This window comes from Grampus griseus (assembly GCF_964374135.1).
Source record: "Grampus griseus genome assembly, chromosome: 6".
Classification (NCBI taxonomy): domain Eukaryota; kingdom Metazoa; phylum Chordata; class Mammalia; order Artiodactyla; family Delphinidae; genus Grampus; species Grampus griseus.
This window is the reverse complement of record NC_139000.1, coordinates 24,011,499-24,036,236: the sequence shown is the minus strand read 5'-3', so window position 1 is coordinate 24,036,236 and position 24,738 is coordinate 24,011,499. Positions and strand designations below refer to the sequence as shown.

The window sequence follows — 24,738 nt, the reverse complement described above, 5'->3', positions numbered from 1 at the left end:
GAAAAATACTCTCCTGCTGGCCTTGAAGAAGCAAGCATCACGTTAATGAAATGCCTATGGAAAGGGGCAGCCTCTAGAAGCTACAAGCCTCAGTTCTACAACTGCAAGCAAAGGAATTCTGCCAACAACAGGCAAGCTTGGAAGAGGGCTCCCCAATCTGCAGATGAAATCCCAGCCCAAGCTTACACCTTGACCACAGCCTTGGCAGATCCTAAGTAGAAGACCCAGCTGAATTATGCCTGTACTCGTGACTCATGGACTTTAATATAAATGTATGTTGCTTTAAGCCACTAAGTTAGTGGAAATTTGTTATGTATCACAGAAAAGTAACACAGACCTATACGCCAAAAAAGATAAATTTTATTTATACAAATAATACCTCAATAAACCAGACCCCCCCAAAAATATGATAGCAGAAATGGAGACCTCTAAGAAGGTTTTAGAAGATAAAGTTGGAGAAATCACCCAGAAAATGGGAGCCAAAAAGACAGAACCAAAAGAACATCAGAGAAAAGGTTAAAAAATGATATAAACAGTGTATGCGGGTCAGCACCAAAATAAAAGGGAGAGAAGGAAATCATTAATAAAATAACTGAAGAAAAATTTCAGAAGCACAGAACATAAATTTCCAGTTTTAAAGGTCACAAAGGCACTTGATACAAGTGCCAGTTGGAACAACAACAACAAAGTAGATTAAAAACAACAAAAAAGATCCTATAGGTTTTCAAACAGTTAAATTCCAAAGAATCAGGAACCAGAAAGGCTTCAGAATTTTAACAACCGTGAAAGCTAGAAAACAATGAAGAAATAAAGTTCTAAAGGGAAAAAATTTTAAACATAGAATTCTCTACCCAGGCAAACTATTGAGTAAATATGACTTTAGAAGCCTTTTCAGACATGTATCGTCCCCCAAATTGATCTCCCATGCATTCTTTCCCAAAAATCTACAGGAGGATGTGCTCCAACAAAAAGCAGGAATAAATCAAGAAAGAAAACAATATTGGGAAATCATATGGGAAATAAGGATTCCAACAGAGGGGAGAGCTGAGGGAATCCCCAGGGTGACAGCTGTACAACTCTGCTGGAGCAGATCAGAACAATCCAGGAGCGAGTTCTTCAGGAAGATAACACTTACAGCAAACCAGACGCAACTCGGTATGCTGAGTGAGAGGAGAGGTAAATACCTAGTGCAAAGCCTGGCATTGGACTAATTATAAGTTCACAGAAAACAAAGCAAATAAAAAACGGTATCTTTATAACACAAAGGAAAGCAAAATGTTGTATAGGTAAGGAACTATAGACAATATACAAGAAGGCTTAAATATGAATGTAATTTACAGAGCCATAATAATGTAAACACTGAATACTGATCTAACCAGTATCACAGTTTAGTAATATCGGGCGGCTGGTTAGTAAAAGAGATAATTTCTCACTTTCCAAATGGGAAGTAAACAGTGCCAATACATGAAAAAAATCAAGAAATAAACACAATTTCAAGATATGGAGGTAAACATCAGATAGAGTCGAAAGTGGTTCCTCTTAGAGAGGAAAGGAAGGGGCAGGGAGAAGGCAAAGGACTGCTCTTTTTCACAAGCTTTATAGAAATTTTTGACTCTTTTAAATTATATACATCCATAACTTCGAAGGAAAAAGATTACAGCTATATCGGTCCTTACATTATTTTTTCAAACCCCCATACCACTTAATTAACAACATTCTGCCTTCAGAAGGGGACCAGGGGAAAGGGGTCACTCGCCTCTAGAAGGATTCACATTAGCTTCTTTTGTTTCACCTTAGAAACTAACTCTTGCTCTACCAACCTGGAATCATCAGAAGTCTTTTTCTAAAATAACAGCAAAATATTGATCAACCAATTTTCTTTTTACTTCTTGTTTCGTGAGCCCAAGGAATACGGTATCCACTCAGCAAATGCTCTCTACTGCTTTCAAGTAACTGTCCACCGACTTCTCAGGAACCCAGTACCTGCCTTTAAGAGCAAAGGCAGGAAAGGATATCATAGTGTAACCACCCCCAAACTGGTGACGTCTTTGTTAAAACCTCTAAGTACCTCTTCTTTTCATTCTTCTTCAGGAAACTGATATTTCACTGCCATCAAATAAGTGCCTAGAATTAACTAAGATGGCCCTTTGACCGACTAGCTCTAACTCAGAAACGTTATTCTACTTGTTTTGGGTTAAAGGACTATGTCTTTCTTCACAAAATACAGCACTTAAAATGAAATAAGCAGAACATTTTAGAAGAATTTCAAATAAAAATATAGTTTCACTAAATACATTTTCAGAACCAACCTGTTAATGACTCCTTAATTACACTAGAATATGCAACAAAAAATTCTTTTCCAACTGAAAATAAAAAGGGCAATGCAGTATGGTCTCTGGAAAGTTAAAATCCTGTATTCTGAGACTTAGTTTTTCATTAAAAGTCCTTCTTACTTTTCTGTTGTTAAAATGTAATTTCTGGTACAGCCACATAGAAAAACTGTTTTGCAAGTATCCACTAAAGTTAAACCGGATGTAGTCCCAGCCATTCTTCTGCTGCTATATACGCACCTGAAGTAAGTACTCATGTTCACCAAAAGCCATGTACCAGAAAGTTCATAGCAGCCTGATTCATAACAGTCCTAAACTGGACACTACCCAAATGTCCATCAATACTACAATGAATAAATAAATTGTGGTATATCCACACACTGGAATACTACAGTATATAAATAAATATATATAAATTAATAGCATGTAAATAAACCTACAGAAATTTTGAAATAGTACAATTAACAGCCATATGTCTATCCTTCATCTAGATTCACCAGTTGTGAACATTTTGCTACAGTCACTTTCTCCCTCTCAGTTTGACAACTCATCCCTAAAGGATATTCTGCTACATAACCGAAGTATCACTGTCAGACCTAAGAAATTTAACATCAATATAATATTATTCCACATATGGTCCATAATCAATTTCTCTAACTGCTTCAGAAATGTTCTTTATAGATTCTCTCCATTCCCCAATCCAGGATCCTGTCATGGACCCATGCACTGCATTTGGTTGTCCTATTTCCTAAGTCTCTTTCAATCTAGTATACCACTGTCTCAAAATGGTCTTTTAAAATTTATTTATTTTTGGTTTTTCATGACATTAACAATTCTGACCCAATCGGTTTTTAAATGTTCCTGACATGTGAAACCCAAAAGTCTACACACAAATGATTTCTATTTACTTAGTGTCTTCAATCTTTAGTAGAGCAGAGGAACTAAAATACTCTGTATCCTAACAGACTGTATGCAGGTGAAAAATAATGAGACAGGTTAGTTCAATTTCATACACAGTTTATGATCATTCTGCTGTAACTCACCGCTGAGTCTGAACAGGCCACGGGGTCTGGTTTGGTGTGGGTACTGAATTCGTGGGACTCATTAACATAGCACTATAGATATTGGAAGCGACCACAAGTATGCAGAGAAGTATGGGCCCAATGATTGCTCCTTCCAGGCCCAGGTAGTACGCTCCACCAGCCACTGCCAAGCCTGTCAAGTAAGGATGGCCACCTCTAGAATAAAGAGCACACAGGTTACTCATGACTTTTAACAAACATAAACCTTGGAGTAAGTCGGAAATACATTCTCTAACACAATGTTCATTCTGTAATACACCTGCCTTTTGATTGCATTATCAGCTTTCTTCAGATTACCTCAATGCAGATAACAAGATGCAAAAAGTTTCTTGCCTACATGTGTGACGTTTGCCTTTTTATAGGTCCAGCAACTGAAGGAGTGAAGTCAGCAATGTTAACAGGTACCATTACAGGGCTGTCTGAGGTGGGTTAATGTCAGCTTACGACTCGTTATATAATCTACCTGTTAGGTTTACCTCCATCTAGAAAAATTAAGTGGGCACAATTAAGTGTGTAGTTCAACTAATTATGCTTTTTTTATAAAGATGATAACAATACAATGACATCCCTGTTATTCATAAGTTAGACTTCTAGCAACCTCCTAAAATACAGATTTTAACACAGGTAGTGATAAAAGGCCTCATGAGGAAAATATTTGATAAAAAGCCCAAGATTTTTATTTCATAGGAGAGTCATAACTGTCTTCCAGCTTATCACAGTGTCACTGACATAACTGGAATGAAATAAGACACAGGCAGACCTCAGAGATACTGCAGGTTTGGTTCCAGACCACCATAATAAAGCCAAATCTCACAATAAAGTGAGTCACATGAAATTTCTGTTTTCCCAGAGTATATAAAAATTATGTCCACACTGTACTGTAGTCTTTTAAGTATACAATAGCATTACATGTAAAAAAAAGTACATACGTTAATTTAAAAATACCTGATTGGTAAAAATGCTAACTATCATGTAAGCCTTCAGCAAATTGTAATCTTTTTGCTAGTGGCGAGTCTTGTCTTGATAGTGACGGCTGCTGACTGATCAGCACGATTGGTTGCTGACGGCAGGGGCAGCTGTGGCAATTTCTCAAAACAAGACAACAATGAAGTTTTGCTGCATCCACTGACTCTTCCTTTCATAGATGATTTTTCTGTAGCATGCAATGCTGTTTGAGAGCATTTTACCCACCACAGAACTTCTTTCAATATGGGAGTTAATCCTTTCAAACCCTGCTTCTGCTTTATCAACCAAGTTTATGTAATACACTAGATCCTTTGTTGCCATTTCAACAATCTTCACAGCATCTTTACCAGAAGTAGATTTCATCACAAGAAGCCACTTTCTTGGCTTATCCATAAGCAAAGAAAATTAAAGTTTTATCATGAGACTGCAGTAATTCAGTTACATCTTCAGACTCCACTTCTAAATCTAGTTCTCTTGCTATTTCCACCACATCTGCAGTTACTTCTTCCACTGAAGTCTTGAACCCCTCAAAGTTATCCATGAGGGTTGGAATCAACTTCTTCCAAACTTCTGTTAATGTTGATATTTTGACCTCTTCCCATGAAATACGAGTGTTCTTAATGGTGTCTAGAATGCTGAATGCTTTCCAGAAGGTTTTCAATTGACTTCACCCAGATCCATCAGAGGATCTGGGTAAAGTCTTACATAATAAGACTTGAAAGTTGAAATTACTCCTTGAACCACAGGCTGCAGAATGGATGTTGTATTACAGGCATGAAAACAACATTAACCTCATTGCACATCTCTATCAGAGGTCTTGGGTGACTGGGTACATTGTCAAATAAGCCAAAGTATTGTTTTGTTTTGTTTTGTTTTTGTTTTTGTTTTTGTTTTTTGCGGTACGCGGGCCTCTCACTGCCGTGGCCTCTCCCGTTGCGGAGCACAGGCTCTGGACGCGCAGGCCCAGCGGCCATGGCTCACGGGCCCAGCCACTCCGCAGCACGTGGGATCCTCCCGGACCGGGGCACGAACCCGCGTCCCCCGCATCGGCAGGCGGACCCCCAACCACTGCGCCACCAGGAAAGCCCAAGCCAAAGTATTTTGAAAGGAATCATTTTTTCCTGACCAGTAGGTCTCAAGAGTAGGCTTAAGATATTCAGTAAACCATGTTGCAAATAGATGTGCTGTTATCGAGGTTTTGTTGTTTCATTTCTCGAGCACAGGCAGAGTAGATTTAGCACAATTCTTAAGGGCCCTGGGATTTTTGGAATGGTAAATGAGCACTGGCTTCAATTTAAAGTCACCAGCTGCATTAGCCCCTAGCAATAGAGCCAGCCTGTCCTTTCAAGCTTTGAAGGCAGGCGTTGAAAGTCCTAGGTGGCATCTTTTTCCAAGAGAAAGTTGTTTCGTCTACATTGAAAATCTGTTTAATGTAGTCACTTTCATTATTTCTCTTTAGCTAGACCTTCTGGATAACTTGCTGCAGCCTCTACATCAGCACTTGCTGCTTCACCTTGCACTTTTATGTTCTGGAGACAGCTTCTTTCCTTAAACCTTACGAACCAACCTCTGCTAGCTTCAAACGTTTCTTCTGCAGCTTCCTCACCCCTCACAGCCTTCACAGGGTTGAGAAGAGTTAGGGTCTTTCTCCAGATTAGGCTCTGGCTTAAGGGAATGTTGTGGCTGGTCTGATCTTCCATCCAGAATACCAAAGCTTTCTCCGTATCAGCAAAAAGGCTGCTTTGCTTTCTTACCATGTGTGTGTTCACTGGAATAGCACTTTTCACTTCCTTCAAGAACTTGTTCTTTACATTCACAACTTGGCTAACTGACTCAAGAGGCCTAGCTTTCAACATACCTTCTTCACTAAGTTTAATCATTTCTAGCCTTTGATTTAAGTGAGAGATGTCTGTCTCTTCCTTTCACTTGAACACTTAGAGGCCACTGTAAGGGTATTAATTGGCCTTATTTCAATATTGCTGTATCTCAGGGACTAGGGAGACCCAAGGAGAGGGAGAAGATAAGGGAACGGCTGGTTGGTGGAGCAGTCAAAACACATACGACATTTATCAATTAAGTCTGCCACCTTATATGGGTGTAGTTCATAGCACCCCAATACAATTACAATAGTAACATCAAAGATCACTGATCACAGATCATCATAAAAAACATGATAATAAAAAAGTCTGAACTATTGCAAGAATTACCAAAATGACACAGAGACACAAAGTGAGCAAATGCTGTTGGAAAAATGGTGTCAATAGACTTGCTCAACACAGCGTTGCCACAAACCTTCAATTTGTTTAAAAAAAAAAAAGCAATATCTGTGAAGCGCAATAAAGTACAATAAAATGAGGCATACCTGTAGATTACAGCAGCACAGCACACTGATAATAACATATGACCACTGACATAAGACGGACTTAGAAATAAGGTATATTTTGTTTGTTTCTAGTTTCTAAACACAGATGATTAGAACAATTTAGTGAAGGGAAAATAACTAAATACCTTGGAAGGATATCCTGTACTCTATTACAATTCAGTAACATTTAAGGTGAGCTAGTCTTCAGGAAGCCAATAAATTATATTTGTAATTTATTTGTCTTCTTCATTCCAAAAAGGATTTAGGGCAATATTCCATGTTACACTATGTAAGCAAGCATTTTCCCTAAACAATACATTTAAGGAAAATTTTTATCAAAAATGCTTAAAGCTTAAAAAAAAAAAAAGTGTGGGAGCTTTTAAATAAAAGCTTAATTTATTACAAAATAAAATAAAGCAAGTTACGTAAAATTTTTCATTTCCTAATCATGTTGGTTAAATAAGGCGTTACTTTATTATTAAGATAGAACTATACCTAAGTCTTAAATTCTAGCTAAAAACCCTGATATAAAATTTACAGCAAAGTTTAAAGAAATGAAAACACTTAACTATAAATCATGTAACTACTCTTATGGTTTAAATTTCAACTATTAAATGTTAGTTAAGCTCACTATGAAGTTCTCCTGTTATCTTTAAATTTTAGGCAAAATAGTTCCCCTAAGGCTTGCTGATGGAGTTGCTTGTTTCTTGTTGCTCTGGAACTTTGGGGCTTCTTAGTTGTTCTATATCATTTATTTTCTATTTTAACTTACTAGAGAGAAAACAAGGTAGCATATGACTGGTCTCTTCATAATTTCAAATTAACTGAAGGGTCCTCTTCCTGTAAACTTAGACCCTGTCTACGCTTATTGTGATGAGTTTTACTTAAAGAAAATTTAAAATATTAACTATTATAATAGTTTCAGTGGGCCATATTCTGAATTTGAGTAGCTAAATAAAATTCAATATTTGTCACATCCTAGATTGTAATAAGCAATGTTAATCTGGATACGTGACTAAATGAGAATCAGCTTGATTTACTGAATGCAATTTCTAAGAGACATCAAAACCTACAAAAACAGATATTTATTATATTGCCAAAGTTTGGCTTCTGCCTTAAATTTAATCTGCATTCATCATAGAACCATACTATAATATCTAAAGAAAGCACTGCTTGTCAGATACGAACTTGATGAGGTTTCATTTTACATGGAAATCCTCAAACTTAGAACCTAATAATGTGTTTCTCTGAAAGCAAAGAAGTTCTGAAAATAACTACTAACTTGTTATCGTACTTAAAATATTTTTATTTTGAAGTATGTACAGTAATTCTTTTTTCCTAGGTTAAATGTCACTAAACCAGAGGATTATTCACAATTTTTAGTCTCATGTATTGTAAATAAAACTTATAACAAAATAGCATACCTTGCAAATGATATTAATTAAATTAAACTTTGATTATATCAGTGGGATCACAAAAGATTACTTCACTGAAAATCCTACCACCAGTCCTTTCTCCCATGCCCAAAAGGAAAAAAAAAAATCTTCTTAAAAAAGGCCAAAGAGGGCTTCCCTGGTGGCGCAGTGGTTGAGAGTCCACCTGCCGATGCAGGGGACATGGGTTTGTGCCCCAGTCCAGGAAGATCCCACATGCCGCGGAGAGGCTGGGCCCGTGAGCCATGGCCGCTGAACCTGTGCATCCGGAGCCTGTGCTCCGCAACGGGAGAGGCCACAACAGTGAGAGGCCCGCGTACCAAAAAAAAAAAAAAAAAAAAAAAAAAAAAGGCCAAAGAAATTCCTGGATATCATTCATCACCAACTTCAGAAGTTCTGTGGAATACTTACCCTGATATATCAGAATAGATGGCAGTATCTACAAAGTATGTTGGCAAGAGATGAAAAACCAACAGTAAGATGGCTTTGCATCCTAAGCCTTGTGTAAGCCACAGGTCTAGAACTGCAGGTACTGCTGCCCAATATGTGCCTAGAAATGGCACTGCTCCAAGGATTGCTGCTAAAGCTAATAAAGATTAAAAGAAGAAAAAGCAACTTATCATCAGCAAAGCAATAACAAGACAGCAGAATCTAATCACTAGCTCCTACTACTTAAAAATTTCCACCAGAACAAGTTAAACAAATACAAACTCAAATTTTAGGGGAATGATATGCCCTGTTTAACTGAATTTGCTAGTTGAATGAGGTCCAAGATCTTCAAACTGGATCATGAAAATCTTTCTGAAGTGTGTGTTTACTTCATGAATCTGTTCTTAAGCAACAAAATTTTAGTGTCCCACAGTTGTTATTCTCAATCAATGGTTAGTTAATACGTATGCAGGTGGTCCTCCACATCCTCAGATGTGGAACCTGCAAATACAGAGGGCCAAAGGACCTGAGCATCCGCAGAATTTGGTATCCTCAGGGGGTCCTGAAACCATACCCTCAGGGATACCAAAGGACAACTGTACAGTCCTATAATATAACTATAGAGCACTGGTCAAATATTTGTACTGATTCCAAAGCCAAATCAGAAATTAGTTTCTAAATCTCGGATAAGAATGTATATTCTTTACCTTGCTTCTTTCTAATAAAAATGAAGTGTAATTTCAATAAAAACACCAAAAATAACCCTGCTAACTGAAGGACCTTACTTTACACTCATCCCTTTCCAGAACAGTATGATCAATTAACAAATAAGTATTTGTTATTTATGCAGTGCTTCCTATGTGCTGGGTATTGTTTTAACTACTGGGGATACAGCAATAAATAAACATTCCAGATCATATTTCTGCTCCTAATCTGGACTAGATTAGATCTCAAAATTTAGCACTTTAAATTTAAGGAAGCTGACAGTATATGTAAAATGGCTTAGTGTTCCTTAAATAGAGGACAGCAGAAGTTATGATACAGTTGTTACCTGATGGTATGAAGACAATATTGATGCCAAATATAGTATGAGTCAGCCAGGTGTATAGTCCGTAGAAGCCAGCCATTTTGAGGGAAGCATCAAACACCCCTCTAGAACGTCCAAAGATAAAAGGGAAAGAAAATAAACACAGTATCATACTGTGATTCAGAAAAATCAATATTCCTAGGCTTCTGGCTACTTTATCCAAATCTGATAATAGCTTCAATTTTTCCAATGGCCTGAGAATGCTTTTTTCATTTTATTTCAGAGAAACATAAAAATCTTGTATTGAAAACTTGAAATAGATTTACTAAACTGTTCTTTAAATTTCTCTAATGAAAAGATAACTGAAATAAAACACCTTAAAATACCCTATTCACTGAAATAACTCATCAACTCTTCACTTCTAAAGCAGATCGCTCACCACCAAAATAAAGAGAAAGAAAAATAAGTGTGAATATCTTATTTCTGAGGATGTAGTTAAATTTGGAGACATCCAGGCTGTGGCCAGCCCTCCCCTTTGGGAGGAGCAAGTGAGGAATACTATAGCCGGTACTTCATCAGTCCTTCTTCTCGTTAACAAAATGCTCCCACACATCTTAAACCATGCAACCCAACCTACAAAGTAACTTATAAAAATGCTATCAAAGAATGCAGGTCATTGGGTGAGAATTTACAAAAAAATCTTATTAATTCCGAAGTAAAATCAGAGAGGAAAATACAAGAGGTGTAAAAACAGACAGACATATTCCGTGATTAATAGGAATGAAAATACGCAATCTCAGGTACTTCATTTTTGCTTTTCAGTTGGAAGACTAAGGTAGTACTGTATAAGGAGGAGAAATAAGGAACTGCTCAGGGAGAGCACAAAGGCAGCAAATCTGAAGTTATCCCAAGGTATCACAAAGTTACAAAAAACAGGAATCTGTGGGGTGCACGGGACGCACGCTTATATACTCATGAGAGAAGGAAAAGCTGTTTGTGATTTAAAAAAGCAGAGACGGTGGCAGCAATGTAACACTGTACACACAAAAGGACACACCAAGATTTTCCAAAGCATCCCAAGAGGTGTACTGGGAGAGTAAGTCAAACTCTGGAATCCAGTGACTCAGTCATTTCATAGGGTTCTGAGACATGCATTTGGGGACAGAGTGGCTCTCAAAATTGTGAAACCTTGTCATACTGACCAGCAGCTTTCACTGAAAAAAGTGCCGTAGGCTCTCTAACAATAAGGACACAGGCTAAAGAGATACCAAAAGACTTAAAGTAAGGGAGATAGCCCACAGGAAATATAAAAGATCTGAACAGTAACTGATTAGAAGACATGGAGGAAAAAAAGAACACGAGAGATTCAGTTTTAAACCTGAGGGAGAAAGAATGGCAGTGTCTCAAAGTCATGGAGAACCCCAGAATGGGCGAGGACATGGAAGAAAAGGGAACATGTTTAGTTTGGGCAGTGTTAAGTCGAAAAAGGATGATGAAAATAAATACCCTGGAGGTAGCTGGAAATAAGAGACAAGGCTTAATAGCGACCTTGGGACAAGAAATTTGAGATACACCAAATAATCATAGGATAGGGTAAGATATCCCAAGGGGCAAGCCTAGAAAGAATGGGGCAATGAGCTCTGTTCTCATAAGGGACCTAAGGACAAAGATACACCAGCCAAAGAGATAATGAAATCATTTCTCTAGTAGAAAGAAAATCACTAGAGTACACTATTCCCAGAGAGCAAGGGAGAAGGAAGCTTTTGAGAATGAGGGAATAATAATATCAAATATCATGGAAAGATTAATGAGCACAAAGTCTAAGAAAAAAAGTACAGAATCTGACTAGAATGGGGAAGGGGGGCTGGTGAGAAAAGATATAGATGTGATATTTCGATCAAACTTACGGTGTTTTAAAATTTTTAAGCCAAAAATAAGTTGACATCAAAGTGCAATGGAAATGTAAGGCCAGACACTATCACATTCTTAGAGGAAAACATAGGCAGAACGCTCTATGACATAAATCACAGCAAGATCCTTTTTGACCCACCTCCTAGAGAAATGGAAATAAAAACAAAAATAAACAAATGGGGCCTAATGAAACTTAAAAGCTTTTGCACAGCAAAGGAAACCATAAACAAGACCAAAAGACAACCCTCAGAATGGGAGAAAATATTTGCAAATGAAGCAACTGACAAAGGATTAACCTCCAAAATTTACAAGCAGCTCATGCAGCTCAATAACAAAAAAACAAACAACCCAATCCAAAAATGGGCAGAAGACCTTAACAGACATTTCTCCAAAGAAGATATACAGATTGCCAACAAACACATGAAAGAATGCTCAACATCATTAATCATTAGAGAAATGCAAAACAAAACTACAATGAGATATCATCTCACACCGGTCAGAATGACCATCATCAAAAAATCTAGAAACAATAAATGCTGGAGAGGGTGTGGAGAAAAGGGAACACTCTTGCACTGTTGGTGGGAATGTAAATTGATACAGCCACTATGGAGAACAGTATGGAGGTTCCTTAAAAAACTACAAATAGAACTACCATACGACCCAGCAATCCCACTACTGTGCATATATCCTGAGAAAACCATAATTCAAAAAGAGTCATGTACCACAATGTTCATTGCAGCTCTATTTACAATAGCCAGGACATGGAAGCAACCTAAGTGCCCATCAACAGATGAATGGATAAAGAAGATGTGGCACATATATACAATGGAATATTACTCAGCCATAAAAAGAAATGAAATTGAGTTACTTGTAGTGAGGTGAATAGACCTAGAGTCTGTCATACAGAGTGAAGTAAGTCAGAAAGAGAAAGACAAATACTGTATGCTAATACATATATATGGAATCTAAGGAAAAAAAAATGTCATGAAGAACCTAGGGTTAAGATGGGAATAAAGACACAGACCTACTAGAGCATAGACTTGAGGATATGGGGAGGGGGAAGGGTAAGCTGTGACAAAGTGAGAGAGTGGCATGGACATATATACACTACCAAATGTAAAATAGATAGCTAATGGGAAGCAGCCGCATAGCACAGGGAGATCAGCTAGGTGGTTTGTGACCACCTAGAGGGGTGGGATAGGGAGGGTGGGAGGGAGGGAGACGCCAAGAGGGAAGAGATATGGGAACATATGTATATGTATAACTGATTCACTTTGTTATAAAGCAGAAACTAACACACCACTGTAAAGCAATTATACTCCAATAAAGATGTTAAAAAAAAGTAAAATATTTATCATAAACCTTGGACATAGTAAGAATTCAATGAATCTTAACTGATTCTAAAAAAAAAAAAAAGAAAGTGCAATGGAATACCACAACTGAATCACCCCTCTAGGTGGCAAGTAAGCAAAGCTCAATCCAAAAAGGACCACTCGTAGGAGAACAGTCTCCTTCTAGCTCTGGGAATATTGACTGTTGGTAATATTCTCACTAAGGCAACTTTTAAGTAATTTTGTAGACCCTAAATGCACTACCTATTGTTCGCAGTAACTAAACGTTTTCACGTATCCCAATGAGGGAAGTAAAGACAATATATTTCCCCTACCTTATGATCTGGCACACAGTTTTTTAGAAAGCAGAGAAAAATCTTCTAATAATTTACTAAGAGAATTTTTTAACTCCTTCAAATTCCTAGCCATTTTTTCTCCTCTCTTTCTTCTACATAAGTTTTATTGAACTATAATTTACCAACAATAAAACTCACCAACTTTAAGCATATGATTCCGTGGATTTTGACAAATGTATACAGTTGCCTAACTACCACCAGAATCAAAATATAGAACGTTAGCATCATTCCCAAAAAGTTTCCTCATGCCCTGTTATAGTGAATCCCTCCCTGAGCCCTGGTCTCTGACAGCCACTAGATATGCTTTGTCACTACAGTTTTGCCTTTTCTAGAATTTTGTACTAACAGAATCATACATTACGTACCTTTTAAAAAGAAATGTGGTAAAATATACATAACATGAAACTTACTATTTAACCGTTTTTAAGTGTACAGTTCAGTAGTGTCAAGTACATTCCCACTGTCATTACACAGCTTTTGGTGTTTGGTTTCCTTAACCTAGTACAATGCTTTTGAGGTTCATCCACACAGTAGTTTGTTCCTTTTAAATTGCTGAGTAGTATTCCATTATCTGGATATACCACAATTTGTTTATCCATTCACCAGCTGATGGGCATTTGGGCTATTTCCAGTTTGGGGCTATTGTGAATAATGCTGCTATGAACATTTAAGCACAAGTTTTGGTCATATGCTTTCAATGCTTTTCAGTAAATGCCTTAGAGTGAAGATGCTGGGTAATATGATATCTGTTTAACATTTTAAAGAAATGTTAGCAACTGTTTTTCTCTCTCCATTCACAGAAAACCTATAGTCTATGGACACCCAGCCAGAAGTTACTGCCTGCTACCTCACACCACATCTCCTCAAGGTGTAAGGCTTAAACTTCATACTTATAGTATTACGTGGGCGGATGCTGGCAGAAAGAACAATTCAGCTCATGAAAAGCTAAATGACAACGCATCTGGAGTCCCCAGTAACTGACCTGACACACACTTGGCGCTCAATAACAGTGGCTATTATTGGAGCTACTGTTATCAGGTATCAAGTTCACCAGTCTCATATGCATGTAGCATACAGTCTTCCTCCACTATCCACCTCAATCTTTTTTTTTTTTAATATTTACTTATTTAATTTATTTATTTGGCTGCGTCGGGTCTTAGTTGTGGAACACAGGGTCTTGGCTGAGGCATGCGGGATCTTTCGTTGTGGCGCACGGGCATCTCTCTAGTTGTGGTGTGTGGGGTTTTCTCTCTCTAGTTGTGGCACACGGGCTCCAGGGCATGTGAGCTCTGTAGCTTGTGGCACGCAGGCTCTCTCGTTGAGGCGTGTGAGCTTATTAGTTGTGGCGCACGAGCTTAGCTGCCCCGCAGCATGTGGGATCTTAGTTCCCTGACCAGGGATCGAACCCGCGTCCCCTGCACTGGAAGGCGGATTCTTTACCACTGGACCACCAGGGAAGTCCCAATCTTTTCTTTTGAGTGGAAGAATATCTGCGTGTGCTCCACCTTCTAAGACACCTCTTTTCAGTGACTCTTTAAAGACTGAGAGTTGTTCTCTAACTACATCTCCAGGCTTTCCCAGCACTCAGCAGTTGGAGAATCAAATTCAGAAGACTCAGGAGGCTCTTTTCCTCCCCTCTTTCGGTAGCTCAGTTAATCTGGCTCAGCAGGCCTGATTTAGCTCAACAGATGAGACTGACACCAACCCCTGAGCTGGAGGCTCCCCCTTTCTAACAAGGCCACATCCTCACTCAGAGACCTTCCACTGTCAGACAGTCCTATAGATGTTCCCCTGCCCCGTGCCATATGGAGACTGTTACAAGGCAGGGGTCCCCTCTACTGAAGGCAGGCCATAGCGCATCCCATCCAGTTAGGCCTCATCTAAGCATACCTCTCTGTGAATAAAAGTTCCAAGTTGATACACAATCAGCTTTTTGTCTAAGTGTAATTATACTTGTATAATTATGACACATAAAGGTTTGTGTGTCCCTGCCTCGTTTACACAACTACATATCTAACTCCTCTGTACCAGAGACCTAAATTGACTTCAAATGACTGGTTAGAATTTTAATTCTTAACCAGCGCTCTGCGTTTATCCTTTATAAACTCTGAGATGAAACTGTTGTTTTCACAAATTTTTTACTTCTGCTCTCAGCCCCCTCTCATTTCTGACCGAAAGAGTATTTGTGTTACTTTTCCAAACTGAGTGAGAGAGAACTAGCCAGCCAACTCAGGATTTCATCAGATGACTTGCTTTTAATGGAGTGAGACTTGAAGCAAGGACATGGGTGGGGAGAATGAAAAACCATAGTCAAGAAGCTCTGTGCCCTCAGGGTACACAGGGCCCTAGACCACAAACAAGTAGGAAGCACAGTCTAAGGGAAAAGAAAGAAAAGGAGAGTAAAGAGTCCACAATCAAATTCTGCCTACTCCTGATATTTCCTTACACTGGTTCTGCCCTCTTTTCTTTCTAAAGGTCAGACAGGAAGACTATTAGACTATCATTCCCCAGGGAACAACAGTAGTCTACCCTCACTGCCACACAGTGCACCTCAAGTAGAAGGTGGGCTAGTGGGGAGGGCAGGCATGTTCAGAGACCCCGTGTATAAAATGACCAATCAGGGATCCCTTCATTACAACCCCCTCCCTTTCCTGATTCACTAGCCACCCCAGAGACCCAGCTCCACAGTAGAAGGTACAGAAACTTGGTTGACACTGGATTTCCATTCCAGAGGGGAATGGTCACGCTGTGCACGCAGACCTAGCGTGCTGGTGAGGGGCTCAGGGAGAGCTGCTCCCACAGACGCCTTCCATCCCCACTGGAAATAACTGTGAATCACACACACAAGCATACGACTATGGCATCACATTAAATCGTGTGGAGTCCTTGGCAGCAGTAAATACTAATTCAATATTTTTATTTAATTAACACGTTGTTTTGTGTCTTTGACAGTGCCTACCGATCATGGATACTTACTCTAGTGCTAATTAAAAAAATCAACAAGAGGTTGTTTCAATTACATACGCAAATAGCAAACATTTGTATCTCAACACTAGTTGTATTATGAGCCTAAGTTCATTAAAATGAACTTAGCAATTTTTAAAGCACCACAAAGAGAAACTAAATACAAGACAAAGTTTTTAAAAGTCATTTCCCTTGGAAACTTGAAGCAAAGGTTTAAGCTTATTAAACTGATCTTTAATCAAGTAGGTTAAAAAGGCATTATATTTACTGACTTGGTTATTATTTAAGAACTCTACTAATTTTAATTTTCCCAAACATGCATAAGAGATTCTGCCTCTCTATTTCAGCGTTAGATCTCTTCAAATAAATGAAAATATATTTTCTTACAGCTTTAAACGCTTCCTTATACATTTTAATTTAAACAAATAATGTTTATAACCTTCAATCCACAAGAATTTCTAATGAATATTTAATATTTCCAGTAAAATCTGGAAATACTGATTTACTAAATGATCGACGCTGATTTTTTTTTTTTAACCCAAATACTTTTAATTCTGCAAAACTGGAGGGAAGCATGTTCACCGAAAATCTCACAGTACACACATTCTCCCATCAAATTCATCACTAGGACTCCCACCCACCGGCCCTGAAAAGCTGTAATCCCACAAGCAAGAGCCCTACCCGTGTGCATGCACTCATGTGAAAATATCACACACACTAAATTGCACTGAGGCCGTGACAACATGCAACTTAGTAATGTGCAATATCTCCACCAGAGCAAGCAGAATGGAGCATCGGGGAAAAAGGGTGTGATGCAAACATTCAGGACACAACATGCTCTAAGGGGAGGAAAATGGTTTAGGGGTAACGGATGCATGCCACTAACTCAAAAATTCATGAAATGAAAACCCAATCACAAATGTATTCGGTTTAGAAGAATACTCATTCAGAATGGAGAAAAATAACTAAGGTTCAGAAATTCAATGAGACAGTGATTATCTAGTAGCCACATATTTCAGAAGGCAAAGCTTGAAGAACAAAGACACTTTCACTGTCTGGACATGCAGTTAACTCCCAATTTCAATTCCACTTTTAACTTATTAATGGATCATATAAAATGAGTTTAATAATTCACTTAACTGCAACATTGATGACAACTAATGACTGATGCTTATAAAACCCGACATCACTGATAATTCACACACTAAACTTCAGTCTCAGGGCATTATGATAATATTTTCATGATCATTTGTATAATATTTTCCCTCTTAAAATCTTTCTCCATGAAGAAACATATTCCATCTTGAACATAATCCTTAAGAATGAAAAAACTGACAGGAGCTTGTAGAACTAGAACTCATTGTTATCTTACATATATGAGAAAGTTCTTCAGAGGTATCTATGTATGACTGTATATTTTAAGCCTTGAATTTGACCCAGTAAAGAAATAAAAAGCACTCAGGCTGCTAAAAATCAACCTGAATTACAATCTATAATTTATATAACTTGATATAGCTGTGGTTAGAAAAATGGCCCAGCCTATATAACAAGTTATCTCGTCTGTACCATATTTTTCAGACTCACAGAAATCTATCAATTTTGAGAACAATTAGGATTGTAGTGTTGGTTGTTAATTTTTTTTCTGTATTAAAAATAAGTCCTCTATGTGACTTTTACCACAATAAAAAAACATTAACCTTTGCTCTGCACCTGAAACTATCACAGCATTGTTAATCGGCTATACTCCAATACAAAATAAAAAGTTAAAAACAAATTTAAAAAAATAAGATAAAATGAATGGTTTTTGTACGAGTATACATTAGAACCAAGACATGGGCTATTCTTATAGTACATAATTAGTGTGTACAATCCCAAGAAGATAAAGCAAATCTAACCTGTGAAAAGACATATATTTCCTCATATCTATGTAGATGACTGTACGCTCTCTAACCTCAAACTCCTTCCTGAACCAAAGACCTAATTTTTTTAAATTTTTATTGAAATATAGTTGACTTACAATGTTCTGTTAGTTTCAGGTGTAAAGTGTACAGTTATACATATATAACAAAGTTATACAAAGATTCAGTTATACATATATATGAATATATATATTCTTTTTTACATTCTTTTCCATTATAGGTTATTACAAGATATTGAGTATAGTTCCCTGTGCTATACAGTAAGCCCTTGTTATCTATTTTACATACAGTAGTGTGTGTATTTTATTAGCCCCAAGCTCCTAATTTAACCCTTCCTCCAGCCTTGGTAACCATAAATTTGTTTTCTATTTGTTTTGTAAATAAGTTCATTTGTATCTTTTTTTTAGATTCTACGTATAAGCGATATCATGTGATATTTGTCTTTCTCTGCAAAGAACTAAATTTTTAGCTGCCAGCCTCATGTGTCCATGTGAGTAACAGTACCACGAATTTAATTCATCATCTTTTGTTCCAACCATCTCCTGGAAGAAGGCATCATGGTATGCCAGAAGAATGTGTGATCTCAATCAGCTGAACTTAGGTATAAATCACAGCTCTGCTTACCAGTTCCAAGGAACCATGACATTAAAGAATAATCTTTAAAACAAAGGAGGTGGCATATTTGGTATAAAAAAAAAATGACTCAATGACAGACATTTAGAGGATGGCCAGCTGTGCTAGTAAAGGTTACTTCAGGAAAAAGAAGTATCTTTCTTGAAGTTCTTTATGGACAAGCTAGATACTTTTCTGTAAGACTTGGCTTAAGTCACACTGACTAGAGGATTATGGCAGCCTTTGATATGGCTGATTCCATAGCTTTATCCTATTGGGAAGATAGAAAGTTATTTTTCCTTTTTGGTAAAGTATTTGCATAAACTTTTTTGAGACAGATGTCACTTAGATACACTAAAGTTAATCTATTGATAGATTAATAAAGATGAAAACCAATGGTCAAATAGGCTTAGAAGGGATGCTAAAGCCAGCAAGTATCTTTCCTGAAGACAACTTCACCCTGAAAGCTGTTACAGTAGACAATATACTCCCAAACCCAGAATATTTACATGGATGGCTCCATGTGGATACCTGGGAGCACCAAAGGGGATAAGAGCTTTTTTGGTTTTAATCCCACCTACTGTCAAATAAAGTAGGAGGAAAAACAGAAAACCTAGCAAAGTTTCCAGAGAAAATATATTTTAGGTGCATGCATGCTATTTGAATGTAACCAAGGGTTTTCCAAAGATCAAAGTGGTATCCTCACCAGCTGTTACATGAACACAGTGAAAAAATAAGCCAAAATCAGTCAGACAGAATTATCAGGTCAAATCAACATTTCTGTGGCAGACTAGTTTCAAGAAATTCCCATTTTCTTAAAAGTATGTGGAAACAGAAATGCCAGCCAAAGATTCACTATTCAAGAGAAGCTTTAGACCACCTAACAGCTTATTAGAAAAAGGAGCTCTAATGGATAACATGAGGATTTCATTTGAGTAGCTATTCGTAAGAAGTCAAAATGAAGTAGAGTCTTATTAATGAGTTAGAGCAATGAGGGACAAAGTTTTGGGAAGGAGCTGAGACAAGGCTGCAAAAGGCCTCTCCCTACCTGACATGATGAAGAGGAAAAAGAAAAAGGCATCAGTGACTTGGAAAGAGGATATGAAGAATAAAAGCTGAAGAATCATCTCATTCAGAAATCAAGCCTGCAATACATAGACCCCAGAAGACATGATGGAAATTTCTGGCTGGAACCTGCGATACACACAGAGCGCGTGACTTGGAAATAACCCCAAATTTTGCATTTCCGGTATCCAAACTACCCTCTGCAGAGGACACAGCCTGGCTGCAGAGCGACAGAGGAAGAAACAGGAAGGCCACCTACTCTCCTCCCCAAGCAAAGCTAGAATTCCTGAGAATACAAGGAGGGTTCTGAGAGAAGCTGAGGTGTATGTGTGGTGCAGGGTGCAGGAGGGGCTTCTCCCGAGCAAATTATGTGACGATTAGAAGCTGCAGCAAGGGCCTGGGGACAGGCCATTAGACCTTCGTACATCACAGGCTTGACAGTAAGATATTAAAACTGTTTTACATTATCCTCTCAAAGGAGATGTTAAAAATCTGAAAATACCAGGGGTTTCCCTGGTGGCGCAGTGGTTGAGAGTCCGCCTGCCGATGCAGGGGACACAGGTTCGTGTCCCGGTCCGGGAAGATCCCACATGCTGCGGAGCGGCTGGGCCTGTGAGCCATGGCTGCTGAGCCTGCGCGTCCGGAGCCTGTGCTCCGCAACGGGAGAGGCCACAACAGTGAGAGGCCCACGTACCGCAAAAAAAAAAAAAAAAAATTTGAAAATACCAGCGTCCCTCAATAGCTTAGCACTGAATGTTACCAGGAAGGCTCAAGACAGAAAAATGGGCCTCTCATGGAGAGCAGTTTCTGAAGGAAGTAAGAACAGCATAAATCTTTTCCCTACCTGATAGCTTCTTCCACAGACTGGCCAATAATATTAGAAGAAGGACCTGGCTGAGATAGTGGTGTCAGGCTTATCACCCACTTCACTGGCTTGTAGTACTCATCACTGGAACTTAACAGATAAAATAGTGTGGTCAGGAAAATTATCTGCAAAACAAAGGACAGTACCTCCTAAAATATCACATTTGGAAACTACAGGAAGGAAACATAAATGGAACCAAGAATATGCTTTACTGCAGAAGGAGTGTGACACGTACTCATCTGTGTGTACATACCAGAGACAGAACAAAGTTGAGGAGGGCAGTCCCGCTGTAGAAGAGGATGGCCAGGAGCGTGGTGACAGTGGTGAAGAGCAGGCTCACGTTCCGGCTCATCACGATCCACAGGGACTCTAAGATCTGGCGAGGAGGGAAGGCTAAATATGAGAACTCATCCTCAGGAAAGAAGTTTCTACAGCTGTCTAGTGTGCTCTCATGGAGTGTTTTACTACCATAAACTGAAACAACAAGAACTGAGTATTATTTTATCTGAAAACATTTGAATGTTGATTAGTAAGGAAAATGGTTAAGTAAATTATGGTGAATGTACTACAAATAATAACAGGCAGCCATTAAAACATCTCTATTGGGCTTCCCTGGTGGCGCAGTGGTTGAGAGTCTGCCTGCTGATGCAGGGGACATGGGTTCGTGCCCCCATCCGGGAAGATCCCACATGCCATGGAGCGGCTGGGCCCGTGAGCCATGGCCGCTGAGCCTGTGCGTCCAGAGCCTGTGCTCCGCAACGGGAGAGGCCACAACGGTGAGAGGCCTGTGTACCGCAAAAAAAAAAAATCTCTATTATAACACAGAAAAATATTTTGTGATACAATGCTAAGTTTAAAGAACAGGACAAAAAAGCTTATTTATAGCATGATTATAACTATGAAAATGGCACGCATAGAAAAAATACCTACAGGAGAATATGCCAGAATGCAACCTGTAGTTGTATGTAGCTTGTAGGACCACAAGCACAGGCCAAGAAATTCTAACATTAGTCTGATTAGCTATACCTCCCCCACCGACTGGCCATCTTCAACTTAGAACCAACAACAAACACAAAAGCGTCACTTCAATGACTTCACTAAAGTCACAATAAAAGAAATGAACAGATGGGGTCAGAGCTCTGCAGCTGAAAACCTTTCCTCAGACAGATAATGACCCTATATCAAGACCTATTGAGTTCACCTGATCCATCACCTGCAAATTCACTAAAACCAGATGTTAATACATGTTAAATATTACTGAAAGAAGATGTATAATATCTATAACACACCTACGTGTTTTCACGTAGGTGTGTTATAGATATTTCCTATCTCTTCATGAACTTAAAGTCCCATATGATAATGTCTGTTCTATTATTCTCCCCAAGAGGACTATCCTTCCTCTTAATGAAAAACAAGGAAGCAAGATGATCAGAAAAACACCTTCCATTATAGTTTTCAAAATGCTCACACAAACCTCACAGCAATGCAGCGAGGGAAGCAATGTAGATGATATCATCTTTATTTTACAGATATACAAACCGAAGCTCAGAGATTTTTAAAAACTTGCCCAAGGGCATGAAGCTAATAAGCGGAACTAGACCCAGGACCAGAACTCCTAATGGCTGGTTTTATTTTGCTGCCCTTTCCAAAAGAGAAGTTCTGTTTTTTGTCATATGCTCAAGTTATACCATCTCTTCCATGAAAGGCCTATCCATTCCTTTCCTACCTCAAATGTACCACTTATAAAGGCATATTTTGTTGTCCTCAGCATTTCTTGCAAACCTCAGCTCAGCCTTCATAAGAGGGCTTTGGCAGGCTAGTTTCATTTACAATAACTCCTTACATAAAATCTTGAAAATGCTTCATGATGCCTACAAAAATATGCATGATTGACTGTTTGACCTTATGGGATAAAGAATGAATGAATACTGCCACTGATTCTAAGAAACAAACCAACAATGCCCTTACTTGTGATTTTTACAAACATTCTTTTGGGGAATTCAGTCACTTTGGAATTTCTATCAAAAAAATTTTTTAAATAGTTTCTGGGTCATACTGATAGGAAATACTCTGTGGTAATTCTTAAGAAATTAACTGAATACATTAATTGTAGACTGGTAGTCACTAACAATCTAGTAACTTTTCTATGTACTCAAGGGATTAGGAAGAAAGGTTCAGAAAAGAAGAAAGAGATGCTGGGTATTATAAAACCAAAAAGTTCAATCAAGGTCTGACCTTGACAGTTTCTTAAAATTTGTTCTGATGAGATAGGTGGTGATATTAAAGAATGTAACTTTTTTTAATACTGTATAACAAAACGTGTCAATATTTAGAATTAGATATTAGTGAACCAATATTCCAAATGACCAGTGCACATTACAAAATCATGTAAGGGTAGAAGATCCATTCCTAGCCAAGATAGATCAAGGGACCTTAATATAGGGGAGTAGAAAAAGTTCACTGATACGGTTTCAAATTCTACACTGCAACTAACCTTTAAGAAATGCCATTTGTTGAGTTTTGGTGTAGTATCAAAGAATAGTCACGATGATCTGAAAAGGTTATTAAAAGACTACCCTCTTTTCCAGCTACATATCTGTGTGAGGCTAGATTTCCTCATATACTTCAACCAAAACAACATATTCCAACAGACTGAATGCAGAAACAAATATGAGGTTTGCAAAATTAAACAGGTTTGCAAAAATGTAAAGAAAGCCACTCTTCACACTAAATCATTTTTTTTGTTTTGGAAAACGGTTATTTTTCAGACATAACAAGCATGCCCTTCATGTCAACAAGTAACGTTATTTTTTAGTGAATTGATAAATATTTTTAAAGTTCTCAGTTTTTTTTTTTGTTGTTGTTGTTGTTTTGCAGTACGCGGGCCTCTCACTGTTGTGGCCTCTCCCATTGCAGAGCACAGGCTCCGGATGAGCAGGCTCCGGACGCGCAGGCTCAGCGGCCATGGCTCACGGGCCCAGCCGCTCCGCGGCATGTGGGATCCTCCCGGACCGGGGCACGAACCCGTGTCCCCTGCATCGGCAGGCGGACTCTCAACCACTGCGCCACCAGGGAAGCCCTAAAGTTCTCAGTTTTAACTGCGAATACAATAAGTATCAATAGAACCTACATCAGCAAAAGCTCTTTGGAGTCTTCACACCAAAATCTGAGAGCCACTGGACTACAGAAAACAGAGGGAAGGGATTATCAAAAACAACATTCTTAGAATTGAAGGACACGAATTTCTAGATGTAATTTCAAACTGTTGTAGCTACATTAGGCCATTGGGAGAAAGGGAAAATGTGAGTGCAGGGATGGGTGAAGGGACTGGGTGAAGGGACCAAAGGAGTCGTAAGAAAACCCCAAGGGAGCTGTAAGGAAGCACTGAGGGACTTGTATCTTCATCTTCCATGTTAGGAAGCCAAAAGATAATATTGTAAAACCAAGAAAGAGCAGCATAAACATTATTTAAGAAATTTAGAGGTAAATACACAGAGAAAGCTAAAAGAATTGAGAGCTCTTTTTGGAGAATGAGACTGAAGTGGGGAAGCACAGAGCAGGGTCACTGCTATTTTTTATTAAAAACCTTAAAACATTTTTGACCTTTAAGCTATGGTCATCTATTATTTTGATAAAAATTAAATTTTAAAAATATCTAGCACAGCAAACCTCCACTTTTATTAACATGATGAGAGTTACACGTTTATTCACAAGAGAAGTCTCCTCATCTCTGTGAAAAGCCACACACCAAGATACCTCACAAAGTAGGCTATGGAATGAAGAATAGTCGCTGAAACTTGGCAACACGGCAAGCTGTTCCTTGCTGCCTTTGATCCTTCGGTAAACAAGGCAGAGGTGGGTGGTGCATGAGGGAAGGACAGGTGGGATGATAATAAGCGAAGCCTTTAAACATCCAGTCTCTCTAATGTGACTGGAACCATATTTCTATCTGCCAAAGGGCTTCACCCACCAAAGGTGGCTCCCTCTCTAGTGGTCCAACTGGGAACATTCTGGTCAGCCTAGGGGACAAGGATACCATCTCAGAATCTGAGAGCCACAGCATTACGTGTGCTACCTGAGTCAGCA

The 24,738-nt window shown here is 38.5% G+C and overlaps 1 protein-coding gene across 2 annotated transcripts in view; it reads right to left on the bottom strand.

Annotated features, from left to right (window-relative positions):
* The window catches only part of TMEM245 (transmembrane protein 245), a gene marked incomplete at its 5' end in the record, with an annotated part of 99,429 nt that overhangs the window by 8,327 nt on the left and 66,364 nt on the right, over positions 1-24,738 (bottom strand). For both annotated transcript variants that reach the window (XM_082656573.1, XM_082656574.1), the window contains 5 exons: positions 3,374-3,568; positions 8,585-8,759; positions 9,654-9,754; positions 20,632-20,777; positions 20,906-21,028. In XM_082656573.1, coding sequence (XP_082512699.1) covers positions 3,374-3,568; positions 8,585-8,759; positions 9,654-9,754; positions 20,632-20,777; positions 20,906-21,028 — 740 coding nt within the window. The remainder of the gene's footprint in view (positions 1-3,373; positions 3,569-8,584; positions 8,760-9,653; positions 9,755-20,631; positions 20,778-20,905; positions 21,029-24,738) is intronic.